The sequence below is a fragment of the Lithobates pipiens genome, unplaced genomic scaffold (assembly GCF_037356315.1).
Source record: "Lithobates pipiens isolate NorthernLeopardFrog02 unplaced genomic scaffold, aLitPip1_a1.2 Scaffold_35, whole genome shotgun sequence".
NCBI lineage: Eukaryota > Metazoa > Chordata > Amphibia > Anura > Ranidae > Lithobates > Lithobates pipiens.
Genome location: NW_027507811.1, coordinates 1,914,509 through 1,932,109, shown reverse-complemented (window position 1 = coordinate 1,932,109; position 17,601 = coordinate 1,914,509). Strand labels below are relative to the sequence as shown.

General features: G+C 46.8%; 1 protein-coding gene across 1 annotated transcript in view; it reads left to right on the top strand.

Annotated features, from left to right (window-relative positions):
* LOC143955434 (uncharacterized) overlaps positions 1–14,888 on the top strand; it is a 49,930-nt gene extending 35,042 nt beyond the window's left edge. Inside the window, 3 exon segments of the mRNA XM_077465482.1 lie at positions 1,370–2,246; positions 2,397–2,623; positions 11,531–14,888. Of these exon segments, the coding sequence (XP_077321608.1) occupies positions 1,370–2,246; positions 2,397–2,623; positions 11,531–14,185 (3,759 nt within the window). The 3' untranslated portion in view covers positions 14,186–14,888.
* The last annotated feature ends 2,713 nt before the right edge of the window (positions 14,889–17,601 follow it).

Below are 17,601 nucleotides of genomic sequence, written 5' to 3'. Positions count from 1 at the left end.
CACCTGAAGGGGGGGTGAAGTTACATACTCCCCTATCCTTGGAGGACTCATCTGCCTTGTGTTCTCTGCCTCTCCTGATGACACTTCATGGAGCAATAACTCCAAGTTCAATACCACAGGAAGTACTTGACAGAATTCCTGCGTGTCTATGGTCCACAGGCCCGGAAGACATTGGTCACTTAAAAGTGCCACCAGTTTCAGTCAAGCTCAAAGAGGGCGCATCATTGCCCCGGAAACCACAATACCCACTTAAGTTGGCGCAATCAGAAGCTATCTCGAAACATGTAGCTGCCTTGGTCCAGAATGGGGCCTTGATCCCCTGTACCTCACCATGTAATACACCTCTTTTTCCTGTCAAGAAGAAAACGCCTAAGGGAGAACCTGACAGATACAGGATGGTGCAGGATCTGCGAGCAATTAACAAAGTCACAGTGTTGGACACCCCAATTGTGCCAAATCCACATACTATGTTATCAGCTGTACCTCCAATGGCTGAGTACTTCACTGTGGTGGACCTGGCAAATGCATTTTACAGTGTACCCCTGCATCCTTCCTGCAGGTACCTCTTTGCCTTCTCCCACGAAAAGAAACAGTATACCTGGGCAGTTATGCCACAAGGGGCGCAAAATTCTCCAAGCCAGTTTGCCAAAGCCATAGCCTCCATACTTGATACATGGCAAAAAGAACACCCTGCAGTGACTCTCCTCATATATGTGGACGATCTTCTCCTCTGCGCAGATGACCAATATGCTGCAGAAGACAATTCAGAAAGTCTACTATGCTACCTTGCGGAACAAGGCTGTAAAGCCTCCAAAGACAAACTGCAGTGGTGTTGCAAGACAGTCACCTTTTTGGGCCACTGCATTTCCAAGGGCGCAAGACATCTCACATCGGACCGAGTAACTGCAATCCAGGATATTCCCCAACCAAAAGCAACTAAACAACTGCATGCCTTTCTTGGACTCATATCTTACTGTAGGGCATGGATCCCGGATGCATCGATCCTTATGCAACCACTCTATAATGCCCTTAAGTCTGTGCCATTTACCCTGTCAAGCGAGGCCCTGGACAATTTTATTCTGCTGAAGCATGCAATATCCACGGCTCCTGCTTTAGGCCTTCCAGATTATGGGAAGCCCTTCAAACTGTTTGTGTCAGAAAAGAAGGGGTCCTAGCTCAAGAACATGGAGGACGACCTAGACCCATTGGGTACTATTCTTGCCACTTGGATCCCGTGGCTAGGGGTGGCCCATCCTGTTTAAGAGCTGTCTTTGCCGCCCAAGCACTGCTGGACAAAACTTCAGATCTTGTTTTAGCACATCCCTTGCTTCTTCTGGCACCGCATGACATTGCTGCCATCCTGAATCAGGTGCAACCCCGACACTTGTCCACAGCCAGACACCTGAGATTGCACATCTCCCTCCTCCTTCCTGACAATGTGACCCTTCAAAGGTGTCTCACTCTTAACCCGGCCACCCTTCTGCCATTTTTTGAGGGGGGGCGTGAAGAAGATGAAAAAGGAGACCCCTGTACTACTCCACATGACTGCCTTGAAATGATGCGCATGGAAACCACACATTTCCCTACAGTGAGTGAAACTCCACTGGAGAACCCTGACTACACACTTTTTGTGGATGGCTCCAGATATGCAGATGAAGGAGGCAAGTACCACACGCGTTATGCTGTGACCTCTGAATTTGAAATCCTACAAGCAGGAGCATTACCACCAACTGTATCTGCTCAGGAAGCAGAGATCCAAGCCCTCACTACAGCATGTAAGATAGCGGAAGGTAAAAGAGTCAACATCTATACAGACTCGAGGTACGCCCTTGGAGTGGTTCATGACTTCGGTATCATCTGGAGGGCCAGAGGATTTCTGACAGCGGCCGGAACACCGGTGAAACACGGTCCAGCCATCAAGGAGTTAATGGATGCACTACTCCTGCCCGACCAAGTGGCTGTCTTGAAGGTTAAAGCGCACGGCAAACTGAATTCTCAAGAAGCCAGAGGGAATCACTTGGCAGATATAACTGCTAAACAAGCAGCGAAAAGCCAACAAAAAACGGCCGAAGTGGCCAAAGAGGAGAATGAATCGCCAGCCCAAATGCTTTTGGCAGTGCATGTGCCATCTGATAAACAATACCTAACCTCTATGCAAGGGGCTGCTCACACAGAAGAAAAGTTGGGATGGATTGACAAAGGAGCGGCCCACGATGGAGATCTGTATTTGATGAGAGGGAAAACTTGTTTGCCAAGATATATGTATCCAGCAGTTGTCCAATGGGCGCATGGACCTGCGCATCTCTCTAAGAATTTAATGAATTCACTGATTAGTAAATATTACTGGGCCCCAGGGATAACCATCTTAACCAGAAATGACTGTGCTTCCTGTGCAGTATGTGCAAAATGCAATCCGGGGAGAACGGAAAGGACACCACAGAAGCATTTGGCAAAACCCCTCTATCCATTCCAGAGGATACAGATTGATCATATACAGATGCCAAGAAGTGGCCGATATGAATACGCTTTAGTAGTGGTGGACATGTTCTCTTGCTGGCCAGAAGCCTATGCTGTTACAAACATGACAGCCAAGACCACGGCTAAGAAACTGCTGAATGAGATAGTATGTAGATTTGGGGTCCCAGAGGTGATAGAGAGCGATCAGGGCCCAGCTTTCACAGCAACCCTTACAAAAGAGATATGGGCAGCACTGGGGGTTCAGTTGGCTCTACATACCCCTTACCACCCTCAAAGAAGTGGGAAGGTAGAAAGGATGAATGGTACACTAAAAAACAGGATGTTAAAGATGGCCCAAGAGACTAACATGAGTTGGCCAGACAGTTTGCCTATTGCCCTGTTCAGTGTCAGACACACACCCCGGGGGAAACATGCCCTATCCCCTTATGAAATTTTGTTTGGATCAGCCCCTAGACTTGGTTGTTATTTTCCACAACAGTTACAGTTGCAATCTGATGTGTTAACTAGCTATGTCACACGTTTGTCCAGGGAATTAACCAATATCCATTCTCGAGTATTTTCCTCCATTCCAGATCCAGAGGCAGACTCGGAGACGCACAGTCTTCAGCCAGGAGACTGGGTGTTAGTGAAGAAATTCACAAGGAAAAACTGACTTGATCCAAGATATGATGGACCATTTCAGGTGCTGCTGACCACAGCTACATCAGTCAAGCTAGAAGGGAAAAGCACCTGGATACACGCCTCTCACTGCAAGAAAGCCCCATCTCCTGAAGATAAGACTCTGCCTGCACCACAATGACCGTGTTGTATATCCCTTTCCTAATAAGTTTGATTAAAGCTCAGCAGATAGTTATAACCAAAACAGGTACTCAACAGGCAGCCATCACAAAAATGAATGGCATCACCACATTTTGGTACAATTCATCCAACACACAAGTGGTTGCGTTTACCTTTGATTTCTGTAGTATAATACCCAGATATTGCAACAGGTATGGAACAGGTTGGGCAAAGCGGGCTTGCATGGCGATCAGCTCAGATCAGATATACATATGTATAACGGATGATTTTTGGGGGCAAAACTGTGATTATTGGGAATCAGTGGGCTGGAGTACTGGAGCAGGCTGGGGGTATCAACCACAGAGCGCCTTAAAAAAGAAAGATCACATGGGCAAACCCCTCATTAAACGTATGTCTATCTGGAAGTCAGGGTGTAGTGATGACGGAGAGAGACTCGTTTTAAACATTGAGAATCCCACCCCTGGTGATGCAGGACTTTACTGGTTGGGCAGGTACCCATCAAAAGGTGTTCCTATAGCAAAGTTTTACCTAAAAGACATGTATAACATATCAAAATCAATAACGAATCCCCTTAAACCTTCCACCATTGCTATAAAAGACATGATAGCGATGGCAAACCCAACCTTTGAAGAGACAATGGCAGCTGAAACTGGGTTCTCTGACACTAATCTGTGGCTTGAGTGGATGAGATTCAGTGCAAACCAACATAACAGAAGCAATTGCTATGTTTGTGGTAGTGCTAGGCCACATTTGGGGACAGTCCCTCTCCAGATCCCACAAGACACTGAGGAATGTTTCCTTAGCCTGTTCACCAATACCTCCACCAATCACTCTGCGTGTGAAATGTGGAAAAAGGAGTATCCTATAGTTACCAAAACCCCGAAGCCTGGAGAGGGCATCACCATATATCCCGGGAATTACACCTGTTACTCTAATTACCAGGGTAAGGGAAGGTTCTTGGGTAATTTCACCGAAGGATACTGCTCTACCTACAGTGAGGTCCCGGGGAAGTTAACACAGAACCAAATCCAGTCACTTGGTGATGTGTATTGGATTTGTGGGGACCTAAAAATCAGGACCAGATTGGAGGGAACCTGGACAGGTGAATGTGCCCTTGCAAAGGTCATTATGCCCCTCCATATCTTAGCAGAAGATACTCCTGATACACATACTGACCCAGCACACAGTCAGAGGAGGAAGCGAGCAGCTCTCTCCGGAAGCTTTGACCCTCATGTGTACATAGATGCTATAGGAGTTCCAAGGGGGGTCCCTGATGAATTCAAAGCCAGGGATCAGGTAAAAGTTGGTTTTGAGTCTTTGATCCCCATAATAACGGTGAACAAGAATGTAGATTGGATCAATTACATATACTACAACCAACAAAGATTCGTGAATTACACTAAAGATGCCCTCCAGGGAATTGCTGACCAGTTAGCCCCCACTTCCTATTACACTATTAAGGAGGGGCGATACATCAGCCGAGCTCTGGATATCAGCCCAGACTCGGTAGAGGAATCCCCCAAAAGACAGCTTAAGAACAGTTCAACGGTATGAAGATACAATATACATATATGTACAATGGGATTCCACCTGAAGCATGACCTGTAGGACAATATAAGGTTTAATGCAGGTAGTCACACTCTAAAGGGGAACCCCGGGCCGGCCTAGTCCACCTTTAAATCCTAATGACACCTTGTGTGATGTGTGCGGCGGTGGCTGGAGCTGATAAGCTGCGCAAAGGAGGAGTAGAGTAGGAGGCTGGGGGAAGCTGGCGGCAGCCAATGAGCGTACAGTTTCTGGTGGTGCATATGCAGTGCCGAGTTGCCATGTACCAACCAGGAGGAGAAGAGAGAGTGTGGCTGCTATGATGAGAATTCCCTCAAGCAAGATGCCCAGGGCTTGGCGGTCCTTCCCTCCCCACATTGCACACACCACTGTACACAGGAGAACACAGAGGAGTCCAGGGAGCCGCGCACGTGCGCGTGAGAGAACATTGACCCTGCTGGGGCTGCTGCTGGCCGTGGTTCTGCTACTGATGATGGTGGTGAGGATGAAGAACCATGTGATGTCTTGGCTGTTGGAGGTGAGATCTCACCCCGGTATGGGTGCTGGGCAGGTAAGAGGAAGCCCATGTCATAGTGTTATTATAGAGGAAGGCGGGCTATGAGCGTTATTGGAGGGTGAGCTCCAACCAGGGAAGTCTCATGTCCTTCTATAGCGCCATGTGCGAACAGTGGACTGCCATGACCGTGGATGGGGTAAGTGCAGATCTGGCGGGGGGAGGTGTATTTGTGTAGCTGCCCCCCCCCCTTAAAAAAATGGATCACCAGTCTCCACTGATCCATGACCCATCTTCGGTGTTCTGGCTGAGGGAAGAAGGTTCTCATCCAAGATCTTACAGCACATGGCCCGTCCATTGGCCCCGTCAATGCGGCAAAGTTGGCCTGTACCTTTAGCAGAGAAACCGCCCCAAAGCATCAGGTTCCCCCCTCTGTGTGTGACTGTAGGGCTGGTGTTCTCAGGGTCATAATCAGCATTTTTCTTCCTCCAAACAGAGCAAGTCAAGTTAATGACAAAGAGCTCAATTTTGGTCTCATCCGACCACAGAACATTCTACCAATCTTTCTCTGAATCTCTGAATCATTTAGATGTTCATTGGCATGCCTGTACATGTGCCAAGGAAGAAAAATGCTGACTAAGACCCTAAGAGCACCATCCCTACAGTCAAGCACGGACATGGAAATATGATGCTTTGGGGCTGTTTTTTTGTTAAAGGTACAGACTGACTTTCCTGCATTGAGGGACCAATGGACGGGGCCGTGTATTGTAAACTCTTGGATGAGAACCTTCTTCTCTCAACCAGAACACTGAAGATCATCAGGGTCATGGAGGGGTCTTCCAGCGTAACAATGACCCAAAAACATACCGCCAAGGCAACAAAAAGAGTGTCTCAAGAAGAATCATAACAAGGTCATGGAGTGGCCTAGCCAGTCTCCAGACCTTAATCCTATAGAAAATTTATGGAGGGAGCTGAAACTTCGAGTTGCCAAGAAACCTTAAGGATTTAGAGAAGATCTGTAAAAAAAAGTGTGGACCGAAAATCCCTCCGGAGATGTGTGAAAACCTGATCACCACCTACAAGAAACGTCTGACCTCTCTGATCGCCAACAAGGGTTTCTCCACCAACTACTAAGTCATGTTTTGCTTGGGGATCAAATATTTATTTTACTCACTGACCTGCAACTCAATTTATAACATTTGTATTGTGTGATTTTTCTGGATTTTTGGTTGATCTTCTGTCTCTATCATATAAAATACACCTATGATAACAATTATAGACCCTTCATTTCTATGTAAGTGGGCAAACTTACAACATTTTCAGGGGATCAAATAATTATTTTCCCCACTGTGCCAGACCCTTACATAAGCTTGCAGCCTGGCAGGCCAGAAAAGGGGGGGGGGAGGAGTGAGTGCCCACCTCCTGGATCATACCAGGCCACATGCCCTCAACATGGGTGGGAGCTTGGGGTAGTGGGGGCATGGGGACAAGGGCCTCTTCCCTACAACCCTCTTCCTCACAACAACGAAGGCTGACCGCTGAATGCCTACTCTGCTGGGTGACAGTTCTTAAATAGGTAATGGGAGGAGCCATCTGGTGACGTCACCTTGGGGGACAAGGGCCTCTTCCCTACAACCCTCTTCCTCACAACAACGAAGGCTGACCGCTGAATGCCTACTCGGCTGGGTGACAGTTCTTAAATAGGTAATGGGAGGAGCCATCTGGTGACGTCACCTTGGGGGACAAGGGCCTCTTCCCTACAACCCTCTTCCTCACAACAACGAAGGCTGACCGCTGAATGCCTACTAGGCTGGGTAACAGTTCTTAAATAGGTAATGGGAGGAGCCATGTGGTGACGTCACCTTGGGGGACAAGGGCCTCTTCCCTACAACCCTCTTCCTCACAACAACGAAGGCTGACCGCTGAATACCTACTCTGCTGGGTGACAGTTCTTAAATAGGTAATGGGAGGAGCCATGTGGTGACGTCACCTTGGGGGACAAGGGCCTCTTCCCTACAACCCTCTTCCTCACAACAACGAAGGCTGACCGCTGAATGCCTGCTCTGCTGGGTGACAGTTATTAAATAGGTAATGGGAGGAGCCATCTGGTGACGTCACCTTGGGGGACAAGGGCCTCTTCCCTACAACCCTGGCCCGGTGGTTGTGGGGGTGCTGGGGTGACATTCGAATCGGGAAGATACAGGGGGGCTTTTTTATTGTTTTTAAATAATGGACTTGTCAAAAGCTGTTGTGTTTTGAATACTTATTCACACGGGAGGCTCCCAGATTCTGATAAGTAACCCCCACAACCAGCAGGTCAGGGTTGCGGAGAAGAGGCCATTGTCTCCATCAACATATTATTGCACAAATCGGCTGTTCTTCACACAGAATTCAAATCATTTTTCGACCCTTGCGAATTCAAATCATTCCAAAAATTTGGAAATAGCTAGAAAATGAATATATGAAACGAAACTAATAACTCAACGAAACTCATTACTACTTTATACTGGGATTCGGAATACATCTGAATAGCCAAAACGTTTGTATTCGGACCGAAAACTAATTACACATGTCTAGTGGTTACCAAGGGTGATGGAGGTTTAACAAACAACCTGTACAGTGGTTGGTGGGACATCCTCTTGTAGCGAGGGGAGTTGTTGTCGGCATTATCTCCCCTGGGGGGTCCGTCTCCCATAGCAACGGGAGCAGATCAGCGTTCAGAGGTTCCCAGCCTGGGCACTAGGTACGGAAGAGGAAGAGATAACAGAGAACGCGTGGAGTCAGCGCTAGGTGCTCGGTGGAACTACATTCCGTTGCTGGGAGTGAGGTAGTGGAGATACGCCGGACAGGTGGAGTGGGCATAGAGGCTCAGCGTGTCCCTCTTAAATGCGGCTGTGATAGGGAAGGTGGGCATTGATATGGGAATGAGAGAGCAAACTGGAGGACAGTTTATTGTTCAAGTTTACACGGTGTACGGCCATCTCTAGAGTTGGCGGTCTGCCTTAAGGTTGAGTTATCCCTGAAAGCGACCTCGTCCTGGGGCATTGATGGACAAACTTACCCCATGTGTCAAGTGAGTGAGCCTGTTCAAGGTGCCTAGTGTAACCCAGAAGAACCCGCCACAGGGCAGGCCTCTCATGTGACCCACACTTGGAGCCCAATGAAAAGGAGAACATGGAGAGAGTGTCACCCACATGCCCTACATAAAGTACATACACACAGCAGAAGGCCAGGTTCACACTGTGGGGTTAAATTACTAAACGCTAATTGACTGTGTACTTTGCAAATGCAGTTGCTCCAGAGCTTAGTAAATGAGGGAAAACTCTGCTGATTTCCATCATCCAATCATGTGTAAGCAAAAATTCTGTTTTTTTTTTGTTTTTTGTTTTTTTCCTTAAATGTGATTGGGTATTCTTTGCAAAGTCAAGCTTCACTTTATTTGCTAAGCTGCACTTGCAAGGTGCTCAGTATATATATATATATATATATATATATATATATGCCTTTAGTAAAGCGTTTCTCAGGGCAGCAGTTCCTCTAAAAGCCACAAGATGGCGATCTCACTTCTACCCAGGCAGGAAGACTCTATAACAGACAGGAAGTGATGTCATGTAAAGACAGGAAGTGATGTCAGGTATAAATAGGAAGTTCCGGGTGAGAATTGAGTCGGGAGGAAGTAGAGAGGAGACATCGTTGGAATTAGCAGCAGAGGAGGTAAGCTGAACTCAGATCTGTCCTAATTACCGATCACGATAAATACTTATAAAAAATGTAATGTGAAATAGAGCGGGTAAATTACTAGCTTCTCAACTACGCCAACAAGAATAAGATCTTATTTTCTATTTACACCCAGTAACCCCCCGTCATGTCCGTCCTCTTCCTCCATAGTCACTGTGACGTCTTTTATCTCCAGCAGATGATCATACACACATATATAGTGTGGGAACCTAGATTACCCCCTCCAGGGGCAGAACATTCCCCCACTTACGGGTCCGGAACATTCTCTTCATATAGGAGATGTGTCACCTTTCCCACCAATCCTCTCATCAGTCTATACTAACCGATCATACAATATTACCGGATTTTTTTTTTTATAATTATAATTTTTAGCTTTGTATTATATAAACTTTATATAGATATATTGAGGGATAATAATTATTCTTGACGTCTGTGATGGTCCCACACAAGGGATGTGTCTGGATGGTGACTGTATCATTGTGTGTGTCAGGTTCCTATAAGGTGTCAGGATGTCACTGTCTATTTCTCCATGGAGGAGTGGGAGTATTTAGAAGGACACAAGGATCTCTACAAGGACGTCATGATGGCCAATCAGCCGCCCCTCACATCACCGGGTAAGAGGAGACTTTATTGTAAAGGAGAGAGCAGTACGGAGGCTCCACCCATCCCCCATCATCTGATAAACACATAGAAACAATGTATTCAGTCAGTGTGTGTGTTTCCTACAGATGGATCCAGTAATGGGAACCCACCAGAGAGATGTCCCCGTCCTCTGTATTCCCGGGATTCCACACAGGAAGGTCACACCATCCCCCACCATCAGCAGGTAGATGAGGAACAATCACTGATAGTATCATTAGGATCTGTACATTATCTGCATTGTTACCATTGATGTCATTTTTATTATATATTCAGAGTGGAAACCTGAGAGAGTCTAAAGTTGAGGTTAAAGAAGAGATAAAAGAGGAGGATGATGAGGATGGGGTGATGGAGGAAGAGCACAAAGATCTGTACCAGGACACCATGGAGGAGTCATCCAGATACAGGAACCCACCAGAGAGATGTCCCCGTGGAAACCTCGGGGATGATAATATTGATATTAAAGAAGAGTATAAAGAGGAGGATGAGGAGTATGGAGTGATGGAGGAGTTTTCAGAAGGACACAAGGATATGATGGAGCCACCAAATACCAGGAACCCACCAGAGAGATGTCCCCGTCCTCTGTATTCCCGGGATTCCACACAGGAAGGTCACATCATCCCCCACTGTTACAAGGTTGGTGGAACGGAGAATCTAGAACATGGACTAATGGGATGATGTGTGGATTTCTTATATGATGTCATAATAATAAAGTTTATTTTTCAGATTATATTTTCTCTCTCATTTTCTTGGTTTAGAGTGGAGATCCAATGGATATAGAATTTGAGGTGAAATCAGAAGAAGAAGAGAGGTATGTGAGGGATGATCAGCAGTCTATGGAGGAGGATGGAATAACGGGGACATTTATAGAGGAGGACACTCCTACAGAGATCAGCACAGGTGGGTCATTAACACTAAATCCATTCCTCCACCCATACTGCTCACTGATTGGTCCAGAGTAGGGCGGGGGCTGGGGGGGTATCAGCCTGTAATAAGGGTTGTCTCCTCCAGCGTTTTCCTAGTGGGAATCACTATAAGCTTCCCGCTGCTGTAGATCATCCATACTCCTGTACGCCAGTCACCCTATGAGCCCTGCACCTCAGTTCTGTAAGTGTCTGGGCTGCATGCACGGATAAGGGTCTGGTATGGGTTTAGGGGGGCCCCATGTCCTTTTTTTTTTTTTTTGCCGTGGGGTTCCCCTTAATATCCATACCAGACCTAAAGGGCAAATTTTTTTCCTATTGCCAGGAATTTAAATGTAATTTCATTCATTTTTATTCCTTTATAAATGTCAGTTTTGCTGCAGCAGGTTCTATACATGGTACAGATGCGCCACTCTACAGGCAGACGAAAGGGACCACCCAGGCATGATATTTTAAAGGAATTTTTCATTTTTATTGTTTAACTTTAAGCATCATTAAAATGATTGGTCCTGAAAAAACAATATTTAAAATATATATATATTTTTCACCCCATACATGTCCCCCAGGGCAGTGCCCGGACCTCCATACACTTTTTATGGTCAATAATGTGCATATAAATCTTCATAATGGGAAATTTTGATTTTTCTAATTCGGGTCCCATAGACTTTAGTAGAGTTGTAGTGCGAACCGAACTGAGGGGTTTTCAGCCCATCTGTAATGAGTGATAGAGGGGGAGGGGACACTCGTCCTATAATCCCCTCATCACTGTCACTCCTATAGAAGACAGTTCTCGTTGTTTCCTCCCTCTCTGACTAAGGTCCATGAATAAAGAAATGATCTGGTAGGAGATCAGAGGACCCATTTACTAGTTACCTTGAGGGGGGAATTGTAAGATCCTCAGAGACAAAGCTGCCTGATGTGGGCGGAGTCCTGGTTTAGGGGAACCAATCAGCTGATGTCTAGTAATAATCTTTGTATTTCTATTTTAGTAGATGGACGGGAGATGAGGAAAACCTCAGAGGATTGTCTCACTTTGTCTCCAGACTGTAAAGTAGAAGATGAGGACATCACACAGTATAGTCCAGGAGAAAACCCGACTACCTCAAATGTCCATCCGGCACCACACAGTGTAGATGGACCAACGTATTCCTCTTATCCCGAGGAACCTCAGACTGTGCGGGACGGTGCCGGACCATCGTATTCCTCTTATCCCGAGGAACCTCAGACTGTGCGGGACGGTGCCGGACCATCGTATTCCTCTTATCCCGAGGAACCTCAGACTGTGCGGGACGGTGCCGGACCATCGTATTCCTCTTATCCCGAGGAACCTCAGACTGTGCGGGACGGTGCCGGACCATCGTATTCCTCTTATCCCGAGGAACCTCAGACTGTGCGGTACAGTGCCGGACCATCGTATTCCTCTTATCCCGAGGAACCTCAGACTGTGCGGGACTGTGCCGGACCATCGTATTCCTCTTATCCTGAGGAACCTCAGACTGTGCGGGACGGTGCCGGACCATCGTATTCCTCTTATCCCGAGGAACCTCAGACTGTGCGGGACGGTGCCGGACCATCGTATTCCTCTTATCCCGAGGAACCTCACACTGTGCGGGACGGTGCCGGACCATCGTATTCCTCTTATCCCGAGGAACCTCAGACTGTGCGGGACGGTGCCGGACCATCGTATTCCTCTTATCCCGAGGAACCTCAGACTGTGCGGGACGGTGCCGGACCATCGTATTCCTCTTATCCCGAGGAACCTCAGACTGTGCGGGATGGTGCCGTCCTTACAACAGAAGATGTGTTTCCTTGTCCTGAGTGTGGGAAGTGTTTCAATTGGAAAGGCAATCTTAAGGTACATATGAGAACTCACACTGGTGAGAAACCGTTTTCCTGCTCTGAGTGCGGGAAACGTTTTACACAGAAGTCCCATCTTTTATCACACCAGACATCTCACACGGGAGAGAAGCTTTTTTTCTGTCCTACGTGTGGGAAATGTTTTGCACGGAAATCAATTTTTATCACACACTGGAGATCTCATAAGCAAAATAGTCCAGGAGAAAACCCGACTCCCTCAAATGTCCATCCGGCACCACACAGTGTAGATGGACCATCGTATTCCTCTTATCCCGAGGAACCTCAGACTGTGCGGGACGGTGCCGGACCATCGTATTCCTCTTATCCCGAGGAACCTCAGACTGTGCGGGACGGTGCCGGACCATCGTATTCCTCTTATCCCGAGGAACCTCAGACTGTGCGGGACGGTGCCGGACCATCGTATTCCTCTTATCCCGAGGAACCTCAGACTGTGCGGGACGGTGCCGGACCATCGTATTCCTCTTATCCTGAGGAACCTCAGACTGTGCGGGACAGTGCCGGACCATCGTATTCCTCTTATCCCGAGAAACCTCAGACTGTGCGGGACGGTGCCGGACCATCGTATTCCTCTTATCCTGAGGAACCTCAGACTGTGCGGGACGGTGCCGGACCATCGTATTCCTCTTATCCCGAGGAACCTCAGACTGTGCGGGACGGTGCCGGACCATCGTATTCCTCTTATCCCGAGGAACCTCAGACTGTGCGGGACGGTGCCGGACCATCGTATTCCTCTTATCCTGAGGAACCTCAGACTGTGCGGGACGGTGCCGGACCATCGTATTCCTCTTATCCCGAGGAACCTCAGACTGTGCGGGACGGGGCCGGACCATCGTATTCCTCTTATCCTGAGGAACCTCAGACTGTGCGGGACGGTGCCGCCCTTACAAAAGATAAGAGGTTTGCCTGTCCAGAATGCGGGAAGTGTTTTTTAGATAAGTCCAATCTTCACACTCATCAGCGACTGCACACGGGGGAGAAGCTGTATTCCTGTCCTATGTGCGGTAAATGTTTTATACAAAAAGCAGAGCTTGTCACACATGAGAGGTCTCACACGGGGGAGAAGCCGTATTCTTGTTCTGAGTGCGGGAAATGTTTTACAAGTAAATACACCCTCAGTGCACACAAAATGTCTCACACAGGGGAGAAGACACATTCCTGTCCTGTGTGCGGGAAACGTTTTTCAATGAACTCTGATCTTTACAAACATCTGAAGTCTCACACAGGGGAAAATCTGTATTCCTGTCCTGAGTGTGGGAAATGTTTTCTATCGGCATCCCCTCTTTACATACATCAGAGAATGCACACGGGGGAGAAGCCGTATTCCTGTCCTGAGTGCGGGAAATGTTTTTCAGTGAAGTCCAATCTTTGCAAACATCAGAGATCGCACACGGGGGAGAAGCCGTATTCCTGTCCTGAGTGTGGAAAAAATTTTGCATTGAAGAGCCAACTACACACACATCTGAGGTCTCACACGGGGGAGAAGCCATATTCTTGTCCTGAGTGCGGGAAATGTTATTCAGTGAAGTCCCATCTTTATAGACATCAGAGCTCTCACATGAGGCAAAAGCCACTTTCCTCTCCTGAGAATGGGAATTGTCCGTCACAGAAGTCCTCTGTTTACAGTCATCTGAGATTGGACACGGAGGAGAATGAACTTTCCTGGTCTGAGTGAGGGAAATGTTCCTCACTGAAATCCTTTCTGTACATCAGGGGGTCCCACACAACCCTCGAGGTGTATTAGTGAGTGCGGGAAATGTCTTGTATATGAATGTTGCTGGACATGTGGGGAAGAAGCACACCCTGATATACACCTCAGATATACTCCATGGCTGATCTTCATCATGGAAGAAACAGTTGATAAGGAGATCAGAGATCACCAAAGACATGGATGAAGTGTTGTACCGTGTTGGCCATTGATAGCGGGAGAAAAATAAAAATGGAGTCCTTACCTCTCATTGGCTGAGTACATTTTGTGGTGGAAGCTTTCGCCATGTTTTATTTAATTCTGTGTTTTTTTTTATATTCATCAGCTCCATCTATTGGCCATAATGTACTATTTTGGTATTTTTCCGATTGCAGTATTTCAGAAAAAATGATGGCCACTAGATGTCTTGAAGAGGTTTGAGATACCATTAACACTTAATCAGCGACATCAGCATAAGGGGCTTAATATCTGCTGCTAATCTAGGACTGATTCATTTTGATAAATGTTAGCCGGTCAATGGAGTCTGTGGACAGAAACAAGAAACGCTCCTTTATCTGTCACAAAACCTCTAGCAGCACTGAATTCCGTTCGGAAAAAATTGAGTCATTACCTCTCATTGGCTGAGTACATTTTGTGGTGTAAACTCTTGTGAGAGGTCTGTTTTCTGGAGTCGTCTTCCAGGATGAAAAAACGTTAACCCCACCACTTAAAAGGCGGCCCTCTAGGCCCTTTAAAAATAAAAATGGAGTCATTACCTCTCATTGGCTGAGTACATTTTGTGGTGGAAGATTTCACAAACACTTAAAGGTCTGTTTGTTAAAAATAATCATTAGACACACCTTATGTGACACACATTCCCCCACCCCCTCCCCCAATGGTCCTGAGTTTTGGCTGCATTTTAATGAATTTTAATTTTAGTGAATTTTAATAAATAAGTAAATGACACAACAGCGGCACTCACAAATATGTACACACCACAGAAACGAAATATATAAACAATCACATATGTGATAAGATGCTTCTTTGCTGTTCAACCTGTTTAATGGACGCCAGTGATGCATCTACAGCGCCTTTCAAAAGTATTCACACCCCTTGAAATTCCCCACAGGTGAGTGTGAGTCTGGAATCTGGGTCAGGGTTAACTGCAGGTCAGGGCTGGATGACTCACAGAGGCAGGTCTCTGGTGCCTCCCCCCCCCACCTTGATCTGGAAGTTTGGAAAAACTTCTGGAAGCTAGAGGGCGGAGGGTTGATCCCTGCAGCTATGAGTTTGATGGTACTTTCCAGAGAGAATCATTTTATTGGGTCGCGGCACAGCTCGGAGGTACAAATTTGAAAATCGTAAGCAACAAAGAAAGGTGCTACTACCCCAAGTTTAATTAAACTCCTCCTGAGCTGTCGGGTGCAGGATGTGCAGTCGCTCGGCTGCCAATGTGATTAAATAGATAAAGAACAAGCCGCCTCTCCATACATGCTCTTCAAATCAGTCCAAATTTATTGTATCTCCATAAAAGATAAAAGCACAGCAGAGGTCGACGCGTTTCAGCATGTAGTCGACGCGTTTCAGCATGTATGGCGTTGCAGATTGTCCTTTATCTAACAAATTTGCAAATCACCTCTCTGTGATCTGTTTAATTAGATTGGCCCTCAAGGGCCTAGGTGGTCGGGTATAAAATTAACAGCAAATAACCTTTTGTTGTGAAGAATACAGCTGGAATGGTCAGACCCTGGTCTGGTGGTCAATATCTCAGCCCTAATACTGCATGTGTGTGTGTGTATATATATATATATATATCCTACATCAACTTTGCCTACAATAGGAGTGTAGTGGTCAGGGATGGGCGGAACCCCCCCCCCCGTTTGGTTCACAGCAGAACTCCCAAACAGAGAAAAATATCGCCCCTGAGCCGCAAACTCTATTAACGTCTAATGGGACCCCGAACATGAAAAATCTAAAGTCCCCATTTTGAAGGCCTATGTAAGTGATTGGCCATAAACAGGGGTATGCGGATCCGGGTACTGCCCTGGGGGACATCTATCAATGCAATTTAAAATAAATAAATAAAAAAAGATTGTTTTTAAAGGAGCATTTATTTTAATGATGTTTCAATTAAGACAGAAAAAATATATAGTGAATGGGGGGGCCCCTTTAGTCTGCCTGTAAACTGGTGGATCTGTACCATGTATAGAACCTGCTGCAGCAAAACTGATATTTGTAAAGAAAAAATAAATGATATTTAATCTGATTATCATGGCTACAAGCCATTTCCGGCAATACAAAAAAAGGAAAAAAAAACACAGTGGGGTGCCCCCCCCCCCCCCCCCCCAATGCATACCAGGCCCTTTAGGTCTGGTATTGATTTTAAGGGGAACCCTACGCCAAAATTAAAAAAAAATAGTTGTCGCCCCCCCAAAATCCATATCAAACCCTTATCCGAGCACGCAGCCAGGAAAGTGGGGGACCAGCAAGCACCCCCCCTCCTGAAATATATCAGGCCACATGTCCTCAACAGGGGGGTATATTGGGGAAGGGGGGAGCTCTGCCCCCCACCCAAAAACACCTTGTCCCCATGGTTGATGGGGACAAAGGCCTCTTCTCGACATCCCTGGGGGGTGGTTGTGGGGGTATGTGGGCGGGGAGTTTATCACAATCTAGAATCCCCCAGATCCCCTTCCATAGTGTGAATGAGTGTGGTGCACCCCTGCCCATTCAGCAAAAAAGTGTCAAAATAAAAACAGGAGGCAGTTTTTTGAAACTTTCCCACTGAGCGCACAGAAAATTTGGGCAATGTTTGCCCATCCCTATCAGGAACATGTCCTATACAGCCCTGTGTACAGAGTGCAGTGGTCAGAAGTATATCATATACAGCCCTGTGTGCAGTGGTCAGGAGTATATCATATACAGCCCTGTGTACAGTGTGCAGTGGTTGGGAGTATATCATATACAGCCCTGTGTATGGAGTGCAGTGGTCAGGAGTATATTATATACAGCCCTGTGTATATAGTGCAGCGGTCAGGCATATATCATATACATCCCTGCATATAGAGTGCAGTTGTCAGGAGTATATCATATACAGCCCTGTGTATAGAGTGCAATTGTCAGGAGTATATCCTATACAGGCCTGTGTAAAGAGTGCAGCGGTCAGGAGTATATCATATACAGTCCAATGTATAGAGTGCAGTGGTCAGGAGTATATCATATACAGCCCAGGGTACAGAGGGCAGTGGTCAGGAACATGTTATATATGGCCCTGTGCATAGAGTGCAGTGGTCAAGTAAAGTAGAGTATTAGGACCATGCCAGCCATATCCTCCCGAGTACACATGTGAGACTTTTTCACAGCCTAACCACATAGAGGAGCCCAAAATCCAAGGAGCACCTATC